The sequence below is a fragment of the Bos taurus genome, chromosome 15 (assembly GCF_002263795.3).
Source record: "Bos taurus isolate L1 Dominette 01449 registration number 42190680 breed Hereford chromosome 15, ARS-UCD2.0, whole genome shotgun sequence".
Lineage (NCBI taxonomy): Eukaryota > Metazoa > Chordata > Mammalia > Artiodactyla > Bovidae > Bos > Bos taurus.
This window is the reverse complement of record NC_037342.1, coordinates 78090937-78118568: the sequence shown is the minus strand read 5'-3', so window position 1 is coordinate 78118568 and position 27632 is coordinate 78090937. Positions and strand designations below refer to the sequence as shown.

The 27632-nt window shown below is 38.9% G+C and overlaps 2 protein-coding genes across 2 annotated transcripts; one reads left to right on the top strand and one right to left on the bottom strand.

Annotated features, from left to right (window-relative positions):
* The first annotated feature begins 4983 nt into the window (after positions 1–4983).
* OR4C10 (olfactory receptor family 4 subfamily C member 10) lies at positions 4984–5919 on the top strand. The gene has a single exon (NM_001389973.1). It carries the CDS (start codon positions 4984–4986, stop codon positions 5917–5919), a length of 936 nt encoding a protein of 311 aa, NP_001376902.1.
* A 7046-nt stretch (positions 5920–12965) lies between these two features.
* Positions 12966–13895, bottom strand: OR4C12 (olfactory receptor family 4 subfamily C member 12). The gene has a single exon (NM_001206759.3). The coding sequence runs from the start codon at positions 13893–13895 to the stop codon at positions 12966–12968; it is 930 nt and encodes a 309-aa protein (NP_001193688.2).
* Between the last annotated feature and the right edge of the window lie 13737 nt (positions 13896–27632).

The following is a 27632-nucleotide window of genomic DNA, read 5'->3' as shown; positions in this document are numbered from 1 at the left end:
GCCAAAAAGAACATTGTTGAGAGAAATTAAATGCACAAATCATTGAGATAAATCATGGATTAGAAACTCATTATTTTTACCATACCAATGCTAAAAATTTCATGAAATTCCAATCCAAATTTCAACAGAACTTTTGGAGAAACTGACAAGCTTATTGTAAAATATGTATAAAGATATAGAAATTTAAAAGAATCTAGTAAAACAAATCACTTGCAAAAAATGAGTTGAAGTAATTACTTAATATCAAAACTTATATAAAGCTCCAGAAATCAAGAGTGTGTTGCACAAGCACAAGAATAAACATGCAAACCTGTAAAATAAGAGAATGTACAGATATAGGACCAAATATATAAATTTTTACAAAGATATCAAAGTAATTCAATAGGGAAAACAAGGACTTTTCAACAAACTATGTTGAACATAATTTCAACAAATTATGTTGAATCATTTGGACATTTATAAGGAATAAAATAAACCTCACCATTACTTCACATCATACACAAAAATTAACACATAATGAATGAGAGGTCAATGCATCAAAGGTAATGAAAATAATAAAAATTTTAATTTGACCTTGGGGTAAACTAACATTTCTTAGGTATGACACAATAAGCCTGAACCATAAGACAAATGAAAAGTTAAACTTTGTCAAAATTTTAAAATTTTGACTCATCAGATGACACCATTCTTAAAAGTGAAAATGCAAATCACAGATTTGGAGAAAATTTTGTTACATATATAATTATGTAAGTTATATATATATATGATCACATATATATGACATATATATGTGATTAAGGATCTGTGTCTACAATATATAAAGAACAATTACAATTCAGCAATAAAAAAACCCAGAGCTCCTATTTGTAGAATTTACAAAGAACTTGGAAAGAAACTTCACAAAATAGGATATATTAATACAAAAGGCCAATAAAAAAGTGAAAAAGGGTTCAACATCATAAATGATCCTGGAGATAATAATTAAAACTATATTAATTGGTGTCTACATATCCTCAAATAAGGGCTAAAAGGAAAGCAACACTACCAAATAATGTGGATACAGAAACACTGGTCATGTCTCATTTTCTGAGAGATGGGAGGGACAGGGAGGGCTGGCATGCTGCAGTCCAGGGGGTCACAGGGAGTCAGACACGACTTGGTGGCTGAATAACAACAAATAGTTGCTTTACAATGTTGTGCTGTTTTTTTTTTTAATTAATTTTATTTTATTTTTAAACTTTACATAATTGTATTAGTTTTGCCAAATATCAAAATGAATCCACCACAGGTATACATGTGTTCCCCATCCTGAACCCTCCTCCCTCCTCCCTCCCCATATCAGCTGTACGTATACATATATCCCCTCCTTTTTAGATTTCTTCCCTATTTGGGTCATCACAGAGCACTGAGTAGAGCTCCCTCGGCTATATAGTCGGTTTTCATGCTAGTTATGTGGGGCTAGTGGTAAAGAACCTGCCTGTCAGTGCAGGAGATGCAAAACACAGATTTGATCCTTGGGTTGGGAAGATCCCCTGGAGTAGGAAATGGAAACCCACACCATTATTCTTGCCTGGAAAATTCCATGGACAGAGGAGACTGGCAGGCTGCAGTTTATGATGTTGCAAAGAGTCAGATATAACTGGGTGCATACACACACAAGCACACGCACACACACACACATGCACACGCACACACACATGCACACATTCCCCAGTAGAGTATATGTCAATCCCAACCTCCCAATTAATCCCACTCCCCATTCCCTTGTTTGGCAATTTCTTCTTATGTTTCACATATTTCACCACATTTGTAACGCTGCCTAGTGTTTCATAATGACCACAAATGAATCCCAGAGGTAATTGTGATCTGAGTTTCTGACCCAGAAATAGATAAATGTCCGCCATTAATTTTATGCCCTGCTGATCTACCTTTCAAGCATTCAATAGTGGTTTTCCAGAAAAGTTTTAATATTGATAGGAAAATAGAAGCTCTTTTTGTGATACAAGTCAATGAGGAAACTACATCACACTTCCATATACTGGAGATTTGCCACCTTGATATTCACATCACATTCAATTTTCTTAACAGTCCAGATAGAGAAAGGGGATTACCACATGTTTAGGTTCCAAGTGTAGGAAATAATTTCCCCATTCAAGAATGGGTAATTCTCAAACATATCTCACCAGAAAACCTGCTTGGAAGACAAAGCCTTTTCCTCAAAAGAGATAATTAATTCCTGGGAGAGAAAACAGCAGCTATGAGACAAGGTCCCCGAACCTTATGAAAACCTCTTTAAATACATGTAGCAAGGAGAAGGCAAAAATTATTTCTGTCATCATTCACCTCTCTAGGGCAAGCTTCGTCATGGACAGAGTGCCATTTGACCTCTGCACTCTGCCTCTTGCCCTGCAGAACCAGAGTCCTTTATTTAAGGTCACTCCTCCATAGCATTTCAAGAGAACCCACTCTAAAGTCAAAACCAGAAAACACAGTTTAACAGGATTTATGTGAAGAAATTTTGAAGTTTAAGGATAGATATAAAGATTTAGTCTTATAAGATCATTTCCTTTTTAACAATTTTATTGATGTATACTGGACATACCCAAAAAATTGAACATGTTGAATGTATACAGTTGTTCATTTGATAGTGAATTACCTGAATAAGATCTCGCTAAATATGACATCCCAGATGTTACATATATTTTATACTGAGAATTACTTATTACAAGAAGCAGTCAGTCTGGAAATACGATTGTTTCTGAACACCCCAAAACGTCCTTAAGACCATCTAAGACAACTAAGGTAAGTTTCTAAACGGTGCTACTGCTCATTAAAGATTGTTACTTACCATGTATTGTACTCATTACTTCTCAGCACCTTTCAGATACAGTAATAAAGTATTTCATCCTTATCCCAATTATTGAAGAGATCGTTTATAGTTATCCTTAACCTAACTTCATGGTTGAAAAATTTGAGACTCATAGAAATCAAGCAAATTGTAGGACCCAGCTTTCTGATACTAGGCACCAAGCTTTTGGCATTAGATATCTCCTTTAATAAGGAAGACTAATCATAAATGAAAACAAAATTAGACTACATTTCACACACACGAAAGACATTTCATGAATATTAAATGACATAAATCATCAGCTGTTAGTTCCAGCACAAGCATAGAGAACCTTTCCAGGGATCAACTATTATGAATAATACAAGTTTGGGGGGATTCCTTGAGGGTAAAATTGGTAACGATTCTTCCTGAGATCACTGCATAGTTAAGTCATATTGTTACTCAAACTGTCAGTTCCATCTCCTAGTTGTACACACAATGATTAAATTAATAGAAGTGCTATGTGTATTCCAAATGCCATAATGAGTGTGTCATATATGTCACCTCAAGTAATTCTTATAACAGCCTGTGAGGTGGATATCATTCTCAGGTCACATAAAAAGAAACAGAATATAATGTATTAAAATCATGTACCCAAATTAGGAAAGTGAAGATAGAAGGATCAGGAACTAATCTGATTTTTCTAATTCTCAAACAAAAACACTTAACCCCTGGGATAATCACTATAGATATTTTTCAGAAGAGTCTGTGAGCCCATATTTTGTAAGGAGATAAAGGAGGAAATATTTGGGGATAAGAGAGGCCAAGGTAAAAGGGCTGTTCAATAAAAGCAGCACCACATTTTTCTTAACATTTGGGAGTTTCAGTGTGTTATTATGCTGTGTGTGTGTGTGAACTGATTAAACTGCTCCATATAAACTTGCCTCTGAAATATTAGAGTAGTATTAATGTGATTATAATTATTACAACCATCTCAGAAAAAAGACTACTAGTTCAACATTGTTTATTATAACACAGTGAAACAGAGCATGGGTTAAGAATTTGGAGAGAAAAAAAATTAACAAATATAATCTGATCTAACCTTGGTCCTCCCCTTTATTAACACTTGGTCCTAAGCAGAATCCTTAACTTTTTATGCTTTTATTTCCTAATGTATAAAAATGGGTATAAAATGATAGCAGTAACCATCTTTAAGTTTGCACTAAGGCTTAAAATATCAAACGTTTGCAAAATCATTTAGCACACACCAAGTGTTCAGTAGGTCTTAGTTAACATTATCCTTGTTATTATAACTACTAACACTAGTCTCTGAGACTGCATCCTCAGCTGCAAAGTGGATGATATTTTACCAACCACACAGGTTGTTATCATATGAAAAGGGATATGTACAAAATAATTGCTACTATATTGGGCATGCAGCAATCAATTATTTTAAAGTATGCATTATTAGCTGTTGTAAAGTTACTGGACTTAGGAAGCATGCATTACATGCATGCTTCTAAGTACCTCTTGTATCCATTCCTTAAATTCCCATCACCATTGTTCTGTCGCTCCTTATGCAATCATTATCAGCAATCTATTAAAACAACTTGGGTTCTTGTGTCTGCCTTCCACCCCCTTACTTAACTGTGGGCCATTTCATCCAAGACAAACAAAGATCTTTACTAGAATAACATCCAAGATTCCCCTTCATATTCCTGTTCACCAATTCACCCATAGTCTCAGTTTTCATGATTCCCCATTTCCAAAAGACTAAAATGAAAATCTTATAGCTTTTCACTTATAGACTTTACACCAAACTTCTACGTCCTTTTCAGGATTTATTGCTACTGTGTACGTAATGTACTGTGTCAAACTCTTAGTCATCTGGAATGAGAAAGTGTACACAGCAGCTCTCCTGCCTGTATGTTTACAAAAGGTATTCATTTCTATAATCTTAACAAAGACTTCACCTGGGAGGCAATGAGATTATTCATGAAGATCTCACAATCTTTTCAATACAAGCACACACATACAAATCAAAAGAATCAATACTTGATAGAATAATTATTATATATTAGAATGAGAAGTTTAATAAACCCAAGGGTGCATTAAGAAAATATGTTTTCTTTTCAGGTAATGCAATTTCCCATCACATGAAACCCATGAATAGGAACAACGTGACAGAGTTTTTTCTACTGGGACTCACACAGAATCCAAAGATGCAGAACATCATCTTTGCTGTTTTTTTGGTCATCTATATCATCACTGTGGTAGGAAACATGCTCATCGTGGTCACTGTTGCTACCAGTTCCTTACTGGAATCCGCCATGTACTTTTTCCTGGCTTATCTCTCCTTTATTGATGCCTCTTATTCCTCTGTCAACACTCCCAAATTGATCGTAGATTCACTCCATGAAAGTAAAACTATCCTATTCAACGGATGCATGACCCAAATATTTGGGGAACATTTCTTTGGAGGAGCTGAGGGCATCCTTCTTACTGTGATGGCCTATGACCGCTATGTGGCCATCTGCAAGCCCTTGCACTATACAAGCATCATGAATCGGCGGGTGTGTGGGCTGCTAGTGGGAGTGTCATGGGTGGGAGGCTTTCTTCACGCAACCATACAGATCCTCTTCATCTTCCACTTACCCTTCTGTGGCCCTAACGTCATAGATCACTTTATGTGTGACCTGAACCCTTTGCTCAGTCTCGCCTGCACTGATACCCACACTCTAGGGCTCTTTGTCGCTGCCAACAGTGGGTTCATCTGCCTGTTAAACTTCCTCCTTTTGATGGTCTCCTATGTGGTCATCTTGCGTTCCCTGAGGACCCACAGCTTAGAGGCAAGGCGCAAGGCTCTCTCCACCTGTGTCTCCCACATCACCGTGGTTGTCTTATTCTTCGTGCCCTGTGTATTTGTGTACATGCGACCTGCAGCTACTTTATCAATTGATAAAGCAGTTGCTTTATTCTACACTATCATCACTCCCATGTTAAATCCCTTAATCTATACTTTGAGAAATGCCCAGATGAAAAATGCCATTAGGAAATTGTGTAGTAGGAAAGATATTTTAGGTGGTACATAAATGTGCTTGGAACACAACATTGATTCAGTAGAGGCAATGGTCAAAAGGACATTGTGGATGATCTCAGCAAGGAATACTTATGGGATAAAGAAAAAAAATTTAACTGCTACAAATCACAGATTCTGCATTGAGTAGATCAGAAATGAGTGCAAGAAAAGAGAGAAAAATGACCCTTAACTGGTCTTTCCGTATGCATGAAATTCTGCCAGAGTCGGGTTTAGTTTTACTAGCTTCAACCAGTTACATGAATTCACAGGTTTTTCTTCTAATGACAAATTAAAGAAATAATGGAATTTATTGCCGTCGAGTAATAATCTCTATAATTCATCACAACCTCAGATATGCAGATGATACCACTCTAGTGATAGAAAGCGAAGAAAAGCTAAATAGCCTCTTGATGAGGAAGAGATAAATAGCCTCTTGATGAAGGAAGAGAGTGAAAGAGCCAGCTTAAAACTAAATATTAAAAAAACTAAGATGATGACATCCGGCCCCATTACTGCATGGCAAATAGAAGGAGAAAAGGTGGAAGTAGTAACAGATTTCCTCTTGTGGGCTCCAAAATCACTGCAGACGGTGACTGCAGCCATGAAATCATGCTTCTTGGCAGGAAAGCGATGACAAACCTTGCCAGCGTGCTGAAAAGCAGAGGCATTACTTGGCCAACAATGGTCCGGATAGTCAAGTCTACGGTCTTCCCAGTGGTCATATGCCATTGTGAGAGCTGGACTGTAAAGAAGGCAGAACGCCCAAGAATTAATGCCTTCAAACTGTGGTGCTGGAGAAGACTCCAGACTCCCCAAAGTCCCTTGGACAACAGGGAGATCAAACTGGTCAATCTTAAGGAGATCAACCCTGACTGTTCACTGGAAGGACTGATGCTGAAGCTGAAGTTCCAGACAACTCATTGGAAAAGTCCCTGATGCTGGGAAAGATTGAGGACAGAAGGAGAAGAGGGCATCAGAGGATGAGATGGCTGGATGGCATCACTGATGCAATGAACCTGAACTTGGGCAAACTCTGGGAGATGATGAGGGACAGGGAGGCCTGGCGTGCTGCAGTCCATGGCATCACAAAGAGTTGGACACAACTGGGCAACTGAACAATAACAAATAATCTCTATAATAAACCAAGGAGGCATGCATAAAGATATGTGTGCATACATGCATGCTCAATAGTGCCTGACTCTTTGTGACCCCATGGACTGTAGGCTCCCCTCTGTCCATGTGATTCCCAGGCAAGAATAGTGGAGTGGGTTGCCATTCCTACTCCAGGGGAATCTTCCCGACCCGGGGATTGAAATTGTGTCTCTTGAATCTCCTACATTGGCAGATGGATTCTTTACCACTGGCACCACCTGGGAAGCAGAAAAAGGAAAGTATCGAAAAGTGTCATAAAGAGGAAAGCATCAAAGTGGATGTATTGGAAAGCCAGTAATCAAAATTGACTATTTTCCCAGGTCATGCCCTAAACTTCAATGAACTTCCAGGCAATGATGACAGAATGTTTAGATAATTGTACTACTAACCATGTACTGAGCCAGGACCTGTGCTTAACAGTGTATATATTGAATCACTATCACTAAAAGCCTAATAATTTTTCATTAATATCTGTGCTTGTTTTTATATATCACAATTGATAGTCACATGGTACCTGCAATATTATAGTATGTAACTATTTAATGCTATAAACACACTGGCCCTGTCTACCTCTGAGGGGTAGATAATTAATATTACACCATTTCCAAATTTCCCTGTAGCCTTCAGCACCATTTAGTATTGCTCATATAACCCATGCTCTGCTGGTAACACATCAGAAAGAGTAATGACTCGAATAAAAGGACATTTTGATGTCAGAAAAAAATTTCTATTTTTGACATATACAGTCACAATCTGTAAAGTACTATAAAGTACATGCCTACTATATAGCAATAGTTTCTACAAGATAACACAATATCATATGCATGATAAATATTGAATGTGTGGGTGAATATGTAAAGGAAAATAATTAAATTCACTAAAATGAAGTCCAAAAAGTAGTACTAGAGGCTAGGGAATTCATTTCTACTTTAAGTTGATTCAACTTCAAGGAAAAGTCTGGCTTGATCTCAGAGGGAACTATAATTTGCTTTTCTTCCTGTTTAAACTGAGGATGAGAAAGAAATTTAAACTACACTTCTCAGCATATGAGCAAATGCTTTACTTTAATATTCTCCCTGCTCTCAGCAAGATTTTTTACCTTATTAATATACGCTCTTTAAGCTATATTCTTCGGTTAACCTATTTACTTTTAAGTAACATTTCATCATTAAAAACTGTTTTTAAAAATGTGTGGCTCTGTATACATACAAAGCAATTTCAAGATAAATGCACTCCTTTTATTCTTTTTTGTCTTAATTCATTAACTAACAAACATTTTGAGCACACAGTATGTATCAGATGCTGATAGTTGCTGGGGTTGCAATGGTAAAAAAAAAAAAGAGAGAGAGAGAGAGACAGAGAGAGAGACCTGGATTCTGCCTTCAAAAAGCTTAAGATCCACCAAAAAACTCCCAAGAGGGAGTAAAAACTTACAACGAGGTGTTATTAATTATAAACTAGTGGAAGGACAAGGTACCATGAAATGTGTAAGGAATAGAAATTTGTACAGCCTCTGTGAAAATCAGTATCAGATCAGATCAGATCAGTCGCTCAGTCGTGTCTGACTCTTTGCGACCCCATGAATCGCAGCACACCAGGCCTCCCTGTCCATCACCAACTCCTGGAGTTCACTCAGACTCACGTCCATCGAGTCAGTGATGCCATCCAGCCATCTCATCCTCTGTCGTCCCCTTCTCCTCCTGCCCACAATCCCTCCCAGCATCAGGGTCTTTTCCAATGAATCAACTCTTCTCATGAGGTGGCCAAACTACTGGAGTTTCAGCTTTAGCATCATTCCTTCCAAAGAAATCCCAGGGCTGATCTTCACAATAGACTGGTTGGATCTCCTTGCAGTCCAAGGGACTCTCAAGAGTCTTCTCCAACAACACAGTTCAAAAGCATCAATTCTTCAGCGCTCAGCCTTCTTCACAGTCCAACTCTCACATCCATACATGACCACAGGAAAAACCATAGCCTTGACTAGACCAACCTTTGTTGGCAAAGTAATGTCTCTGCTTTTGAATATACTATCTAGTTTGCTCATAACTTTCCTTCCAAGGAGTAAGCCTCTTTTTATTTCATGGCTGCAGTCACCATCTGCGGTGATTTTGGAGCCCAGAAAAATAAAGTCTGACACTGTTTCCACCGTTTCCCCATCTATTCCCCATGAAGTGGTGGGACCGGATGCCATGATCTTCGTTTTCTGAATGTTGAGCTTTAAGCCAACTTTTTCAGTCTCCTCTTTCACTTTCATCAAGAGGCTTTTGAGTTCCTCTTCACTTTCTGCCATAAGGGTGGTGTCATCTGCATATCTGAGGTTATTGATATTTCTTCCAGCAATCTTGATTCCAGCTTGTGTTTCTTGCAGTCCAGCGTTTCTAATGATGTACTCTGCATAGAAGTTAAATAAACAGGGTGACAATATACAGCCTTGACGTACTCCTTTTCCTATTTGGAACCAGTCTGTTGTTCCATGTCCAGTTCTAACTGTTGCTTCCTGACCTGCATACAAATTTCTCAAGAGGCAGATCAGATGATCTGGTATTCCCATCTCTTTCAGAATTTTTCACAGTTGACTGTGATCCACACAGTCAAAGGCTTTGGCATAGTCAATAAAGCAGAAATAGATGTTTTTCTGGAACTCTCTTGCCTTTTCGATGATTCAGCGGATGTTGGCAATTTGATCTCTGGTTCCTCTGCCTTTTCTAAAACCAGCTTGAACATCAGGAAGTTCATGGTTCACATATTGCTGAAGCCTGGCTTGGAGAATTTTGAGCATTACTTTACTAATGTGTGAGATGAGTGCAATTGTGTGGTAGTTTGAGCATTCTTTAGCATTGCCTTTCTTTGGGATTGGAATGAAAACTGACCTTTTCCAGTCCTGTGGCCACTGCTGAGTTTTCCAAATGTGCTAACATATTGAGCGCAGCACTTTCACAGCATCATCTTTCAGGATTTGAAATAGCTCAACTGGAATTCCATCACCTCCACTAGCTTTGTTCGTAGTGATGCTTTCTTGGCCCACTTGACTTCACATTCCAGGATGTCTGGCTCTGTCAGTGATCACACCATCATGATTATCTGCGTGGTGAAGATCTTTTTTGTACTGGTCTTCTGTGTATTCTTGCCATCTCTTCTTAATATCTTCTGCTTCTGTTAAAACTACCATATGATTCAGTGATCCAACTCCTAGGAATATATCCAGAGAAAACCACAATTTGAAGGGATGCATGCACCCCAATGTTCATTACAGCACTATTTACAATAGCCAGGACATAGAGGCAACCTAAACATCCATCAACAGAGGAATGGATAAAGAATATGTGATACATACATACAATGGAATATTATAAAAAATGAAATAGTGCTATTCACAAAGATGTGGATGGACCTAGAGACTCTCATATAAAGTGAGGTAAGTCAGAAAGAGTAAAACAAACATTGAATAATATTACTTACATGTGTAATCTAACAAATGGTACTGCTGCTGCTGCTAAGTCACTTTAGTCGTCTCCGACTCTGTGCGACCCCATAGACGGCAGTGCACCAGGCTCCCCGTCCCTGGGATTCTCCAGGCAAGAACACTGGAGTTGGTTGCCATTTCCTTCTCCAATGCATGAAAGTGAAAAGTGAAAGTGAAGTTGCTCAGTGGTGTCCGACTCTTCACGACCCCATGGACTGCAGCCCACCAGGCTCCTGCGTCCATGGGATTTTCCAGGCAAGAGTCCTAGAGTGGGGTGCCATTGCCTTCTCCAAAAAAATGGTACAGATGAACTTATTTGCAAAGCAAAAATAGAGTCACACATATAGAGAACAAACTTATGGTCACCAAGTGGGGAAGGGAGAGTGGACAGAATTGGGAGATTGGGACTGACACATACACTCTACTATGTATAAAACAACTAAATCGGAAGAACCCACCGTATAGCACAGAGAACTCTATTCAGTGGTGGCCTCAATGGAAAGGAAGTCCAAAAAAGGAGGGGATATACGTACATGCATGACTGATTCACTTTGCTGTACAGCCAGAAACTAATGCAACATTGTAAAGCAACTATACTCTGATTACAATTAATTTTAAAAAAGAACTATGAGGATCTGTAGAAATCTGCGTGCCAAGTTTAATTTTTAAATATTAATAAAATAAAGTGTTCTGTAGGTTTCCTCACATATGAAAAAGATTTTAAGAATCAGAAGCCAAATTATATGATGTAATTATTATATAATGTGTTGTTGGTACCTTAACATAAAGATACCAATATTCTCAACTATTATTTTCATAAATCATGTGTATACCCATGGCGGATGCATGTTGATGTATGGCAAAACCAATACAATATTGTAAAAGAAAATAATAAAAAAATAATTTAAAGAAATATAAATGTGAGTGTAGTTTGGCATACCCATAACTGTTGACAGCAGTGAATAGCAACAAAACAAAGCACAAAAACATATGGAATGAGTTTGTGGTGGCAGCAGGCTGGTCTGAGGAACATGGGTACATGGATGCAAAGGAAGAGTGAAATAGAACTGATAGAAGAACAGTATTTTAACTGTTTTAGGGATAATTAAAATTGTCTTGTGATATAAGTACCAGAACGTCAAGAGAAAAACGTTAAAGTACCATAAGCAATGAAGTGCAATGTGAGTAGAGATCACTGTTACAGCTGATGAACCAATGATCATCTCTGGATCCTCTGATCATGCTCAGTGGGAAAGTATGTGAAGTGTTTTTTTAATAAATATCACCAGTTCCATTACCTCATTTCTGTCCAAATTGTCTGGAAAAGACACTAGAGTTGCATGTAATGAGTAAACAGTATGTGGACAAAGAGTCACATCTCAGTATGGGTCTCAGCCCTACCACTAGCCTGAAGTTGGGTCAAGCATGCCATCGCTTCACGCATGGGCAAAATCTACACTTTCTCCAAAGAGTGAAATCCTGGCCTGGGAAGTAAGTCCACATTCTAAATGAATTCCTTCCTTGGATACTCATTTCTCAGTCAAAGGGCTTTTATAGAGAGAGCTCATTAGCCTTTTTATAGTTAGTGCCTGACATAATTAATGATTGCCTGTGAACTTTTTTGGTTCAAATCACTCTGTTCTGTTCTCTGACTGGACCCCACCTAACACAATATGGAAAATACATAACACAATGCTAGTCTTCTAAGCATGCCATAAATAGTATTTCTTTTACTGTACAAACAAGATTTAATGAACAAGAAAATTCACACACAAAAAATCTATATTGAGGCCAGAGTCCAAAGTAAAGGAATATCATTAGGCACTCTTTTTAATAATCAGTAGTAACCAACACATCTCCACGTTACATAATAAGACCGATTCAAAACTCTAGATTTGTACTTTTTAGCTTCTGAAGATATTTCCAGATTTCCCTTTAATACATAAGTATTTATTGATTAAGAAGGATTAAGTTGTGATAAGGAGAGTGAGAGATGGGAGACAGTAAGTCTGGATTCCAACCCAGGCTTTAGTTCTTGTGCTTAAGTGGCTATCAGCAAGTATTATTCATTCTGTTTTTAGATTCGACATATTCATCAAGAGGCTTGGACTGCTGCTACTGCTACTGCTAAGTCGCTTCAGTCGTGTCCGACTCTGTGCGACCCCATAGAGGGCAGCCCACCAGGCTCCCCCATCCCTGGGATTCTCCAGGCAAGAACACTGGAGTGGGTTGCCATTTCCTTCTCCAATGCATGAAAGTGAAAGGTGAAAGTGAAGTCACTCAGTCGAGTCTGACTCTTAGCGACCCCATGGACTGCAGCCCACCAGGCTCCTCCATCCATGGGATTTTCCAAGTAAGAGTACTGGAGTGGGGTGCCATTGCCTTCTCGAGGCTTGGACTAGAGTACCTCTATTACTTCTATCTGTAATGTTTAATGATTCTGTTTAACTATTATCTGAACGCACTTTTTTCTTCCAGAGTTTCTTCATAGCACATTTTACCTCGGTATTTCTGAGGGTATATATTAAAGGATTTAACATAGGGGCCACCATAGTGTAAAAGACAGCAACAGCTTTATCAATGGGCAGAGTGGTGACTGGGCGAAGATACACAAAGATACAGGGCACAAAGAATAAGACAACTACTGTGATGTGAGAGACACACGTAGAGAGGGCTCTGCGTCTCCCCTCCAGGCTATAGCTCTTTAGGGAGCTCAAGATGACTACATAGGAGACCAACAGGAGGAGGAAGTTTAACAGGCAGATGAACCCACTGTTGGCAGCAACAAAGAGACCAAGGATGTGGGTGTCCACACAGACAAGTTTCAACAAAGGGTACAAGTCACACATGAAGTGGTCTATGACATCGGGGCCACAGAAGGGCAGCCGGACTGTAAAGAGGACCTGAATGGTTGCGTGGACAAATCCTCCAGTCCAGGCCACCCCCAGCAGGAGGACGCACAGCCTGTGGCTCATGATGGCCGTGTAGTGCAGAGGTTTGCAGATGGCCACGTAGCGGTCATAGGCCATCTCTGTGAGCAAGATGATCTCAGTAGCACCAAAAATGTGTTCTGCATAGACTTGAGCCATACACCCATTAAACGAGATTGTCTTGATCTCCTGAAGGGAGTCCACAATCAACTTAGGAGCTGAAGAAGAAGAGTAAATTGTGTCTATCAAGGAAAGATGGGTCAGGAAGAAGTACATGGGGGAGTTCAGAGCCTGGCTGGTGGTAATGGTAACCACAATGAGCAGGTTGCCTGAGAGGGTTACCATGTACAAGACCAAAAACACCACAAACACTATTTTTTGCATTTGGGGGTTCTGTGTAAGACCTACTAGAATGAATACAGTCACATTCCTTTCATTCTCCATCATTGTGGTGTGGGTAATAAAAATTTCGGGAAAGAATGCTTTGCCTTAAAAAGAAAAGAAAAAAGAACCGTAAAAAAGTAAAATACACTGAAACTCTGCCTTTTAACAGTACTCTGATAATGTCACAGATGAGTCTTGCTTTTCCCAAAACTCTGTAGGAATAGTATCTTAAAAGTTATTTTAGTTGACCTAGTCTTTTTTTATTCTGGTCTCAAACTATTTTTATAAGACATAGAGTAACCAGAAGAAAGAAATTCAGTTTCCTTGGCCATAGTGTCTGAAATACTTTAATGGAACATCAATTTATTGGAATAATTTGGACATTAGAAGTAACAATTTTGGAGGCTAATTTAAAAGTTTGTGCACAAAATAATGTGAATTTAAAAATCACAAAATAGTCCATTTTACAAATTATGTAAAAATAGGGAAAAATTTAGTGAATATACTTATTGAATTAGCATTTAAAGATTACAGATTTTATATACATCTTTTAAAAATAAAGTTCAAATTTAAAAATTTCACTTATAAAATTTTATATACTTCTCTAATGTATGTTAAAACATATGTATAGAAGATTGGTAAGAAAAATAATTTAATACATTGAGGACATTTGCTCCTGAATGTGAGATTATGGTTGATATTTTATTTCCCATGTTCTTCAGTATTTTCCAAATTTCTACAGCTTACATAACTAATTCTATGATTAGAAATTAAATATAATCTTCATGTTTTGTCTTAGAGTTCTAAAGCTGAAACTATGTGGTTTTAAACTGATTGGAATATGCATGAGAAAACAGACATAGGGAATTGGATTTTGACACATCATGGGACCCCAAGAAATATCTAAATATAAGTAAAGTAACTGCTCTAATGTACTCAAAATTGTTATCAATTCACCAGCTAGATATAGAGTAGGGGCAGGTCTGGGTACTCACTGCTTTGAGAAAATTACTGTGAGCAGTGAGGCTGCCCTGACTGCCCCATGGGTCTCATAATTACCCTAAATCCCATCTTTATTCTACCAAACAAAGATTATTGACCTCTGCATTTAACTTACACCATTTATACTTGTAGCCAATAAGTCCTCTGAATAATCAAACTGATCAGTTTACTCCAAAGTCTATTTCAACTTCCTTGATGAGGAATATATATATTATTCAATTAAACTTTAAGGTAGAATATAAAACTAAGTTTTATTAATGTTCACTTTTTCCATTATTCTCTTTATATACTCTTAAAGCAAAAAAAAAGCAGTGAAGAGTAAAATGAGTTCTCCCAGTTACACATGGTCAAGTTGAATAACGAGGTATGTGGAAAGGAAACCTCTTGCAGATGATCCCATCAACTCTTCATTGAGAAGCTAGCTTTAGAATTTCAAGCTCCATGATAGTGGTCTCCCTTCTGGATAGGTCAGTGCATCAGAGAATCCTTCCAGGGAAAAGAATACCTGAGCAACAAGTTAAATGTATTTCTAATTGCCAGTTCTTCCCTAGAGAAGATGGCCCTTGGGGGAACCAGGAACCTAATAATACATTTTTATAATTTCCTGAAGGCCTGTACCAAAGGTTGGATTTCATGATCAAGATAACATAGAAAACCTCAAATATGACTCATTCATTTTTATTATTTCACTTATTGTTTCAGCTTCTTGGAAACCTTGAAGTAATCAGGACATAAGTTAAAAATAGTTCTATCTTATCAATGTCTTTGATATCCTCTATTAACAGATAGACTCAAACACAAGATCATTTTCTTTCTCGGTACTAGATTTAGCTGTGCCTATTAACATTCAAATCCTCTACAATACATGTTTTTGGAGAAATGAGAAATAAAGTATTAATCTCACTTTATTATTATTCCAAATAGGAAAAGGAGTACATCAAGGCTGTATATTGTCACCCTGCTTATTTAACTTCTATGCAGAGTACATCATGAGAAACGCTGGACTACAAGAAACACAAGCTGGAATCAAGATTGCCGGGAGAAATATCAATAACCTCAGATATGCAGATGACACCACCCTTATGGTAGAAAGTGAAGAGGAACTCAAAAGCCTCTTGATGAAAGTGAAAGTGGAGAGTGAAAAAGTTGGCTTAAAGCTCAACATTCAGAAAACTAAGATCATGGCATCTGGTCCCATCACTTCATGGGAAATAGATGGGGAAACAGTGGAAACAGTGACAGACTTTATTTTGGGGGGCTCCAAAATCACTGCAGATGGTGATTGCAGCCATGAAATTAAAAGACGCTAACTCCTTGGAAGGAAAGTTATGACCAACCTAGATAGCATATTCAAAAGCAGAGACATTACTTTGCCAACAAAGGTCCGTCTAGTCAAGGCTATGGTTTTTCCTGTGGTCATGTATGGATGTGAGAGTTGGACTGTGAAGAAGGCTGAGCGCCGAAGAATTGATGCTTTTGAACTGTGGTGTTGGAGAAGACTCTTGAGAGTCCCTTGGACTGCAAGGAGATCCAACCAGTCCCTTCTGAAGGAGATCAGTCCTGGGTGTTCTTTAGAAGGACTGATGCTAAAGCTGAAACTCCAGTACCTTGACCATCTCATGTGAAGAGTTGACTCATTGGAAAAGACTCTGATGCTGGGAGGGATTGGGGGCAGAAGGAAAAGGCTGGATGGCGTTACTGACTCGATGGACATGAGTCTGAGTGAACTCTGAGAGTTGGCGATGGACAGGGAGGCCTGGTGTGCTGCGATTCATGGGGTTACAAAGAGTCAGACATGACTGAGCAACTGAACTGAACTGAACATTATTATATACATTATTATAACATTTATTAACACTAATGAGAGTGATTCTTTTCTCTCATAAGGGCATTCATACTGCAGTTGATAGGCAAGAACTGAAACAGACAAACTTCCTTCTAAGCAGAGAAACCTTTATCACTTGTTTAAATTCCATATACTCACACATTCGGAGAAGGCAGTGGCACCCCACCCCAGTACTCTTGCCTGGAAAATCCCATGGACGGAGGAGCCTGGTGGGCTGCAGTCCATGGGGTCCCACAGAGTCAGACACGACTGAGCAACTTCACTTTCACTTTTCACTTTCATGCATTGGAGAAGGAAATGGCAACCCACTCCAGTGTTCTTGCCTAGAGATCCCAGGGATGGGGGAGCCTGGTGGGCTGCCACCTATGGGGTCCCACAGAGTCACACATGACTGAAGCGACTTAGCAGCAGCAGCAACTCATACATTATGAAATATAAACTTTTACTACAAATCTACTATTTTCTCATTCTTAATAGAATGCAGAGATTAATTTTCACCATATGATTCTAACAATAATTAATTAAATGTTGTGGGTTTTTGATGTGTTCACACTATACTAACAGTTTTACATTCACTATTCCATTTACAAGACCTTCACAACAATCCTACAAGGTTGGTAAACTATTATCTACTTTAAAGATAAGGAAATGTGGTTAGAAGGTAAACAATTTGCCCAAGTCATAATCAGATCAGATCAGTCGCTCAGTCGTGTCCGACTCTTTGCGACCCCATGAATCACAGCACACCAGGCCTCCCTGTCCATCGCCTAACTCTCAGAGTTCACTCAGACTCACGTCCATCGAGTCAGTGATGCCATCCAGCCATCTCATCCTCTGTCATCCCCTTCTCCTCCTGCCCCCAATCCCTCCCAGCATCAGAGTCTTTTCCAATGAGTCAACTCTTCACATGAGGTGGCCAAAGTACTGGAGTTTCAGCTTTAGCATCATTCCTTCCAAAGAAATCCCAGGGCTGATCTCCTTCAGAATGGACTGGTTGGATCTCCTTGCAGTCCAAGGGACTCTCAAGAGTCTTCTCCAACACCACAGTTCAAAAGCATCAGTTCTTCGGCACTCAGCTTTCTTCACAGTCCAACTCTCACATCCATACATGACCACAGGAAAAACCATAGCCTTGACTAGATGGACCTTTGTTGGCAAAGTAATGTCTCTGCTTTTGAATATGCTATCTAGGTTGGTCATAACTTTCCTTCCAAGGAGTAAGCGTCTTTTAATTTCATGGCTGCAGTCACCATCTGCAGTGATTTTGGAGCCCAGAAACATAAAGTCTGACACTGTTTCCACTGTTTCCCCATCTATTTCCCATGAAGCGATGGGACCAGATGACATGATCTTCGTTTTCTAAATGTTGAGCTTTAAGCCAACTTTTTCAGTCTCCTCTTTCACTTTCATCAAGAGGCTTTTGAGTTCCTCTTCACTTTCTACCATAAGGGTGGTGTCATCTGCATATCTGAGGTTATTGATATTTCTCCCAGCAATCTTGATTCCAGTTTGTGTTTCTTGTAGTCCAGCGTTTCTAATGATGTACTCTGCATGTAAGTTAAATAAGCAGGGTGACAATATACAGCCTTGATGTACTCCTTTTCCTATTTGGAACCAGTCTGTTGTTCCATGTCCAGTTCTAACTGTTGCTTCCTGACCTGCATACAGGTTTCTCAAGAGGCAGATCAAGTGGTCTGGTATTCCCATCTCTTTCAGGATTTTCCACAGTTGATTGTGATCCACACAGTCAAAGGCTTTGGCATAGTCAATAAAGCAGAAATAGATGTTTTTCTGGAACTCTCTTGCTTTTTCGATGATCCAGTGGATGTTGGCTATTTGATTTCTGGTTCCTCTGCCTTTTCTAAAACCAGCTTGAACATCAGGAATTTCGCAGTTCACATATTGCTGAAGCCTGGCTTGGAGAATTTTGAGCATTACTTTACTAGCATGTGAGATGAGTGCAATTGTGTGGTAGTTTGAGCATTCTTTAGCATTGCCTTTCTTTGGGATTGGAATGAAAACTGACCTTTTCCAGTCCTGTGGCCACTGCTGAGTTTTCCAAATGTGCTGACATATTGAGTGCAGCACTTTCACAGCATCATCTTTCAGGATTTGGAATAGCTCAACTGGAATTCCATCACCTCCACTAGCTTTGTTCATAGTGATGCTTTCTAAGGCCTATTTGACTTCACATTCCAGGATGTCTGGCTCTAGGTCACTGTTCACACCATCTGGTGTGACCCAGTGATTATCTGGGTCGTGAAGATCTTTTTTGTACAGTTCTTCTGTGTATTCTTGCCACCTCTTCTTAATATCTTCTGCTTCTCTTATGTCCATCCCATTTCTGTCCTTTATCAAGCCCATCTTTGCATGAAATGTTCCTTTGGTATCTCTGATTTTCTTGAAAGAGATCTCTAGTGTTCCCCATTCCGTTGTTTTCCTCGATTTCTTTGCATTGATCACTGAAGAAGCCTTTCTTATCTCTTCTTGCTATTCTTTGGAACTCTGCATTCAGATGTTTATATCTTTCCTTTTCTCCTTTGCTTTTCGCTTCTCTTCTTTTCACAGCTATTTGTAAGTCCTCCCCAGACAGCCATTTTGCTTTTTTGCATTTCTTTTCTATGGGGATGGTCTTGATCCCTGTCTCCTGTACAATGTCACGAACCTCATTCCATAGTTAATCAAGCACTCTTTCTATCAGATCTAGTCCCTTAAATCTCTTTCTCACTTCCAGTGTATTATCATAAGGGATTTGATTTAGGTCATACCTGAATGGTCTAGTGGTTTTCCCTACTTTCTTCAACTTAAGTCTGAATTTGGCAATAAGGAGTTCATGGTCTGAGCCACAGTCAGCTCCTGGTCTTGTTTTTGCTGACTGTATAGAGCTTCTCCATCTTTGGCTGCAAAGAATACAATCAATCTGATTTCGGTGTTGACCATCTGGTGATGTCCATGTATAAAGTCTTCTCTTGTGTTGTTGGAAGAGGGTGTTTGTTATGCCCAGTGCATTTTCTTGGCCAAACTCTGTTAGTCTTTGCCCTGCTTCATTCCGTATTCCAAGGCCAAATTTGCCTGTTACTCCAGGTGTTTCTTGACTTGCTACTTTTGCATTCCAGTCCCCTATAACGAAAAGGACATCTTTTTTGGGTGTTAGTTCTAAAAGGTCTTGTAGGTCTTCATAGAACCGTTCAACTTCAGCTTCTTCAGTGTTACTGGTTGGGGCGCAGACTTGGATTACTGTGATATTGAATGGTTTGCCTTGGAAATGAACAGAGATCTTTCTGTCATTTTTGAGATTGCATCCAAGTACTGCATTTCGGACTCTTTTGTCATGATACCAAAACAAAATAGAGCAGTCTGTATTAAAAAATCGGGATGTCTACCTCTAGCTCTTTGGAATTTAGCTCTCCAGTATAGGTCTAGTTTACCTCTTGGAATCAGCCATGTCAGAGTTTGGACAAAGCCACCACCTATGATCATGTTATGTAATATCATGCCATGTAATCCATGGCAGTTATTTGGCTAAACTGCGTGATGCACAGTCAGATGTTAATGAGTTCAGAAGCTATTTAACAAGTTCAGAATTTTTGTGCCCTAAGACTCTTTCAGTACCAAGGGATAGTTAGAAAGTTTGGGGTGGACGTGTACACACTGCTGGGTTTAAAATGGATCAACACATGGAACTGTACAGCACAGGGAACTCTGCTCAGTGTTGTGTGGAACCCTGGAGGGGAGGGGAGTCGAGGAGAAAGGGCACGTGTATATGTGTGGCTGAGTCACCTGAAGCTATCACAACAGTGTTAATTGGTTATACCCCAATACAAATAAAAAGTTTAAAAGAAAATTCTTCCAGGACCTTGCATTTTATCAACTCATATGCTCTTTAAAGATAAGGAAGCTGAGGCCCAGAGAGGAAACACAGCTGATTAGTGGTAAATAACAATCCAAGTCTTTTAATGCCCAACACAGTGATTTTTTTATCACACCACACCTTACCTCCCACAAGATGACTTAAGTCCAGTGTATACGAGGGGGAAAGAAAAATCACCTTAAGCTGACCGAGAAAATTAACTTTCATCTCTTATCTTCAGCAATATGTGTCTTGACTCTCTAAGAGAAAGGTCTAAGTCTTAGGTCAGGGATGCAAAAGTTCAGTTATATTGCAGGGACCACATCCAGTTCAGCAGAAATAAGATCTTGCCTGGTTAGAAGACCCAAGAAAGTGTGAAACTAATCAGAATAAAAGGTGCCTCAGAACGTGGGGTTTAAGGTGTATTCCCAACCACAGCAAAGGGTACGTTTTCCCTTGTAAATGCTATAAATTTATATATTCTCCATTTGGAATTCAATATGAGCTGACAAATTCCTTCAAAAAACAACCTAAATGCTGACCTTCCCCTCAGTCCCGTGCAGACTTAAAAATTGTCTTCAGAATTCACAGATTGTAATCCTATTCTGGATAAATTATAAATAAATCCATATATAGGAAGGAGAACAAATATTTCTGCTAAAGATCCCAGGGTATCTAAAAGTACTCTCCCATAAAATATCAGAGAATAAATCTTTAATGATTTTCACTGTAAAAATTCCTTGAAAAAAAGCAGAACTATAAAAACTCAATAAAAAAAAAATCAGTTCTAGTTCACTTACTGTGGTTTCCCCTGTAGTTAAGAAGAATGCCCAAGGTATTTAGAAATACGAAATAACCATTACTTGTAATGTCAAATCATGCATATTTCTCAAGTCCCCACTGCCTGGACAATTCTACAGGAAGCGTTTCTGTCAAGATGATACACATTTATTTAAATAGATTCAGCATGCTCCAATGCCTTGGAAAATCAAGTCAAAAGAAAAGAAAATGCTATGTTGAATTTGAAACCCAAAGTCTTAGGTGCTAAGAGGAATCTTCTGATCTTCAGAACCTAGTCTATGTATATAAAAGAAGAGACACAAATATTTCTGTTACTTAATAAGCCCTTCTTAGGCTTCTCTTAAAATGAGGAAACATCTTCTCCATGAATCTTAGTGTTTAAAGACAATACCAAGAACATCAAAGAACCAACCTTTCTATCTAAGGCGTTATCCTCCCAGGAATTAATTATCTCTGTTTTTTTAAGATCTTGCCTATAAGCAGATATTTGGGAGGACTCACCCATGAACAACACATTTTCACCTGATTGGTTCTTTCCCTGCACTTTAACAGCCTGCATTCTTGGTCTGGAAAACTATGTGATAAAGTACTCTTCATGCAAGCCCTTGGGTATCAAGAGCTGAGGCGTGAAAGACTCTAAATGATGCAACCATGGGGTTTCATCCAGGTGGAGTATCCCTAAGGAAATTTACTCACCAACTGAGGTCACCAGAGGAGGTTGAGATACATATAGGTTCATGACTATTATATCTTGAGTAACTGACTGCTTAATCATTATAAAATGTCTTTCTTGGTCTATCGCAACAATTTATGGCATACAGTTTATTTTGTCCTATATTTGTATTGCCTGTTCTTTTACCTCTCTTTTTGCTACTTTTTCCATAATATATATTTCTTGCCACTTTCACTTTCCACTTATCTGTGTCTTTGAATCATGAAGCTTGTAGAGAAAATATATATGAATCACGATTTTGTCCATTCTGCCAATCTCTGCGTATTAGTTGGAGTGCTAAACCATGTGTATCTTATATAATTACTGGTAAGACAGGATTTACATCTTTCATCCACTCCTGCTAGTCCTTTCCCCTGTGCCAGGTCTATAAAACTCTGGGAAACTTTTGTTCAGGGCTCCCTCAACAATGAGATGACTCCCATATCTGTGCTAACCCACCTGACCCCTGAGTACACAATGTTTCACAGGGGATAATGGAACAGGGGGAAGTTGATACTTACTCTGGTTTTAACCTGTCACTTATACTATGTCAGCAAATGATTAAGGCTGCTGCTTTCATTTGTGGCTTATTAATTTATTCACTCCTCTGTCATCTGACAACTCCGTTCTCTCTTCCACTCAGCTGAGCCCTTGAGTCTATATATAAAATTATGATATCTGTGAATAGCGATGGTCTTACATTTTATTTTCCCATCTTTATACCTTTCATTTTAGATTCCTGTGTATTGTACCAGATGGGCTTCCCAGATGGTGCTAGTGATAAAGAACCCACCTTCCAATGCAGGAGATCTAAGAGATGCAGGTTTGATCCCTGGGTCAAGAAGATCTCCTGGAGGAGGGCATGGCAAGCCACTCCAGCATTCCTGCCTGGAGAATCCCATGGAAAGAGGAGCCTGGTGGGCTATAGTCCAGAGGGTTGCAAAGAGTAGGAAATGACTGAAGCAACTTAGCACATTATATTGGATAAGACCGCCAATACTATATTAAATATAGTATTTAATATATCCAATGCTGTTTTAAATTTCTGAGACTTTTCAGAAAACCATGCCCCAGAAATCCATAGATTCTATCCTCTGACTCCTGGTCAAGCCATTACATTAAAATCACTTATAATTATTTATCTCCTGCACATATCATTTACAGAACAGAAAAAAACAGATGGACACCTGCCAAACTGCTAATACATGGTATCATCAAATGAGGTGTGGGCATTTTTAAAAGAGGCATTTCAGTTAACCAAATATTTCACCACACACTTGTTCATAAGGATGCATGAGTTTGGTAACTGTTTTATCTCCTGCCACCACTAAAATTTAAACGTTATGAAAGGTATCAATATATTGATTATATAACACTTCTTTTTTTTATTATATAACAATTCATAGATTGTTAATTAACTCTAGTTCCTCCTCTAACAAATCAGCTATCATCGGATGAATATCATGGGGAGATTTTAATTCAATTTCCTAACATGTTTGATCATCGGTATCAGTATTATCACAGATTTCATTGAAATCAAATTAATCCTACCAGTTATACCTTTATTAATCCAAAAAACAGGTACATTATGATTTATTTATTGGCTCCCTTTTTAGTAACAATTATCTTTCTATTATTTGAATTAATTTTCACTCAGATCCCCCCATTTGATATAATCCAGGGTTCCCCTTATCTTCCAGTTATCTCAGACTCATTTTGCAGACTCTATTACAAATCCATTGGATACTTAGTAAGAATCAGTACAGTCCATCTGATGCCACTACCATTATAATCCACTTCTCATTCCACAAGGAACACCACTCTTCCTTCTACTCATTGAATGGATTTAAATTTTCCTCTTCAGTGAATTGGTTTCTATGCTGCTACTTACCAGATTGATAGATGGCTTTTCACTCTTGAGCCACCATTTGCAAATAATACTGATTTTAGTCATCCTCCAATAACTGATCATAGGGAGGGACTCCTTCAGCCATGAGGTTTAGATATTCTTCTGCTGCTGCTGCTAAATTGCTTCAGTAGTGTCCAACTCTGTGCAACCCCATAGATGGCAACCCACCAGGCTCCACCATCCCTGGGATTCTCCAGGCAAGAATGCTGGAGTGGGCTGCCATTTCCTTCTCCAATGCATGAAAGTGAAAAGTGTAAGTGAAGTCACTCAGTCGTGTCCGACTCTTCGCGACCTCATGGATTGCAGCCTCCCAGGCTCCTCCATCCATGGGATTTTCCAGGCAAGAGTACTGGAGTGGGGTGCCATTCTTCAGGAGGCTCTAATAAAGGGCTTGAAGGCAAAGCAGCCATTGCTCATACATGCAATGACTGACTGTAATTCTACAAAAAGTAAGTCAGAAAGAGAAATATAAATACCATACAATATCATTTATATGTGGAATCTAAAAGATGACACCAAAAAACGCGTGGGTATATGTATACATATAATTGCTTCACTTTGCTCTACACCTGAAACTAACACAACATTGTAAATTGACTCTACGTCAATAAAAATGTTAATAAAAAAATTAAACATGACACAAATGAACATATCTACAAGGCAGAAACAGACTCACAGACATGGAGCACAGAATTGTGGTTGCCAAGGGGAAGGTGGATGGGGAGGGAAGGAACAGAATGGGAGTTTAGGATTAGCAGAGGTGAACTGTTACAAACAGGATGGATAAACAAGGTCATACTATTTAGCACCAGGAACTATATTCAATATCTTGTGACAAATCATAATGGAAAAGAATATATATGTATATATTCTGAGTCACTTTGCTGTACAGAAGAAATTAACACAGTATTGTAAATCCACTAAATTTCAATCAAAATTTTTTAATAAGAATACCCATAGCTTTTTTTCTTAGCTATAATTGTGTCACATGCCTATCCCTAAGTTTATCACTAGAAAGGAGAAAAACAGACATAATTACTTAAATTAATTCAGAGTCACACTATGAACTGGGGTTGAACCACAGTTTCCCCCAAACACATGGCCACCTGGCACCAGAACAAAGGGAGCTTTGGTTGAAAAAAAAGATGAGAAATAACTACTCTGTGGACAACTAACACTGTCTGCCATACCTAATATGCCTCTATTAATTCTATTAATTACTCCCTTCTCACTCCTGATCTATAACTTTCTCTCTCCTTCCCTTCCCCCTCCCATTAACCTTCCCTTCCTCCTTCCTCTTCTCTTCCTCTCTCCCAATTTCTCACCCTTCCTCATCTCCTCTCTTTTAATGCTTCCCACTGGTATTTAAACATGACCAACTTTCTCCCATTTTGAAATACAATCATCTTCAATCCCATATCCCAAGATAGTACCTAAGTACCTAATTTGATTCTAATCAACCTATGAGGTACTGTTATTATCTCTCTTTATAAGATAGGGAAACTGAGGCACAGAGAAGTTTAATAACTTAGCCAAGATCACATAGCTTAACCAGGATTTAATAAATGATGATAAATAGTATTATAGTAGGGGAGAAATGCAAAATTTTCTCTCAACTTATTTCAGGAAATATTTTTTATGCATAAAGCACTAATGGATAATTTTATATGCTATTTTTTTGGTGTTACTCCCAATAACCCCTATTTATTTAAGCTGTACTTAAGCTGTTTTCCAGGTTCTGGTAAGTTCCATGACAAGCATAAAATCTTACAGTAAATAGAATTGATTTTCAATACCTAGGTTCATGTCTTTGATATATTATTTCTCTAGGACTCCACCATGTCCCATTGATATAGAGTATATCCCTGGTCCTAGGTATGAATATCTGCTCAGTCTTCCCTTCTACTCTGAAAGCATCAGGAAATTTCCAGAATGAAAACTCCCAACAGAGTGCTTAGGAAGACATCCCAGATGGGGGCCAAATGTGGAAAGGAAGATGAAAAATATTCTCTTTACTCAACGGTCCTTTCTGGTCAGTGCTACACAGGGGGTCTGTCTGAGGAATATGTCCTTCCTGCCACTGGTGCTAAAAGCAACGCCTCTAAATAATGCACAGCTGGTCTGAATCACCACCTCCTCCCCACCCAATCCCAGTGCACGAAACTCATCATGGAATCAACATCCAGTGCCCTACAATAACATAATTGTTAGAGCTCAAGCTTAGAAATTAGACCAGCTTGTGTTTCAATCCAATGTCTACTTATTAGCTTTTAGGTCTTGGTCAAAAGATACTCAAAGTAAGCATCAATTTTCATTTACATAAAGTAGGATTAATAGATCCCACATGGAGATTATGTGAGAATTAGATGAAACACCACATGTAGCACTGTGATGTAAATACAGAGCTCATTATCTGTTAGTTCTCACGGCATCCACATTTCCTGAATCTCCTACAGCCTTTCTAGGACTCAACTACACTGTCATATTTTTTAGTGAGAGATGGCTGAACATCCATAGATTTCTAAACTATAATGACTTATGAATCAGTATTCAATACTTTAAAACTTAACCTTCCTTCTCTCTTAATTTTTGTATTAAGAAATTCTATTAAGAATAAGGAATAAGGAAGCCATGTATGTGAGTTGAGAAAATTCTTTGCAGAAACTTGAATCAGTCAAGCCATGTGCTCTATACAGAAAGTGACAACAGACACCAGTGAGCTTTTGCTTTACACCAAGCACCGCTGGAAGCACTTTACATGTGCTCACTCATAGAAACCCCACAATATCCTGTGGCACATACTCCTATCGCCCTCTTCTTACAAGTGTGAGAACTCAGGTATAAAGAAAGAGGCTGAAGAACTTGCCCAAGATCATATAGTTAGCAAACAGAAGAGGCAGCAAAACTCTTACAGTTAATCATGATTCACTATTCTATTACTAAAAGCAGTTTCTCTAGCCTGGCAGTTGCTCAGTTGTGCCTGACTCTTTGCAATCCCAACGACTGTAGCCCCCTAGGCTCCTCTGTCCATGGAATTCTCCAGGATTGGGTTGCCATTCCCTTGTCCGGGACACCTTCTCAACCCAAGGACTGAACCCAGATCCCCTGCATTGCAGCAAATCCTTTATCGTCTGAGCCACTCTAGCCTGCATGCCTTTATCTACAGGGCATTAGCAGTAGAATAGCAGTTTTGCAGGGACTTAGGTATTTCCACATGTTATCTTCCTCAATCCCTCCTACAACTCTGTGAGACAGGTATGAATAAGGCTCTTTTGGTGATGGACAGGGAGGCCTGGAATGCTGCAGTTCATGGGGTTGCAAAGAGTCAGACACGACTGAGCGACTAAACTGAACTGAACTGATGAACACTAGGGAGCTCATGCATCCATTATGCCATGACAGGACCTTCTGTGCCTTGGGTCCCAGAGTCCAAGATCATTTTCTAAACACACTCATAGAGGGGCTGCAAACCCAGCCCAGATGCCTCCCCCTCATCTCCTTAATCACAGATGCCGTGGCCACAAGAGAGAATGGATAAGCTGGTCTGGCTGCCATCTTGGTTGAAGTTGCTAGTTTTAATCCTCTGGGAGTTGAGAGATCAGAGACTCTCTAATTCCTTGCACTTGAGTAATACTTTTTGAAACATTTCCCTGTAACCACACTTGAAAGTGTTGGTA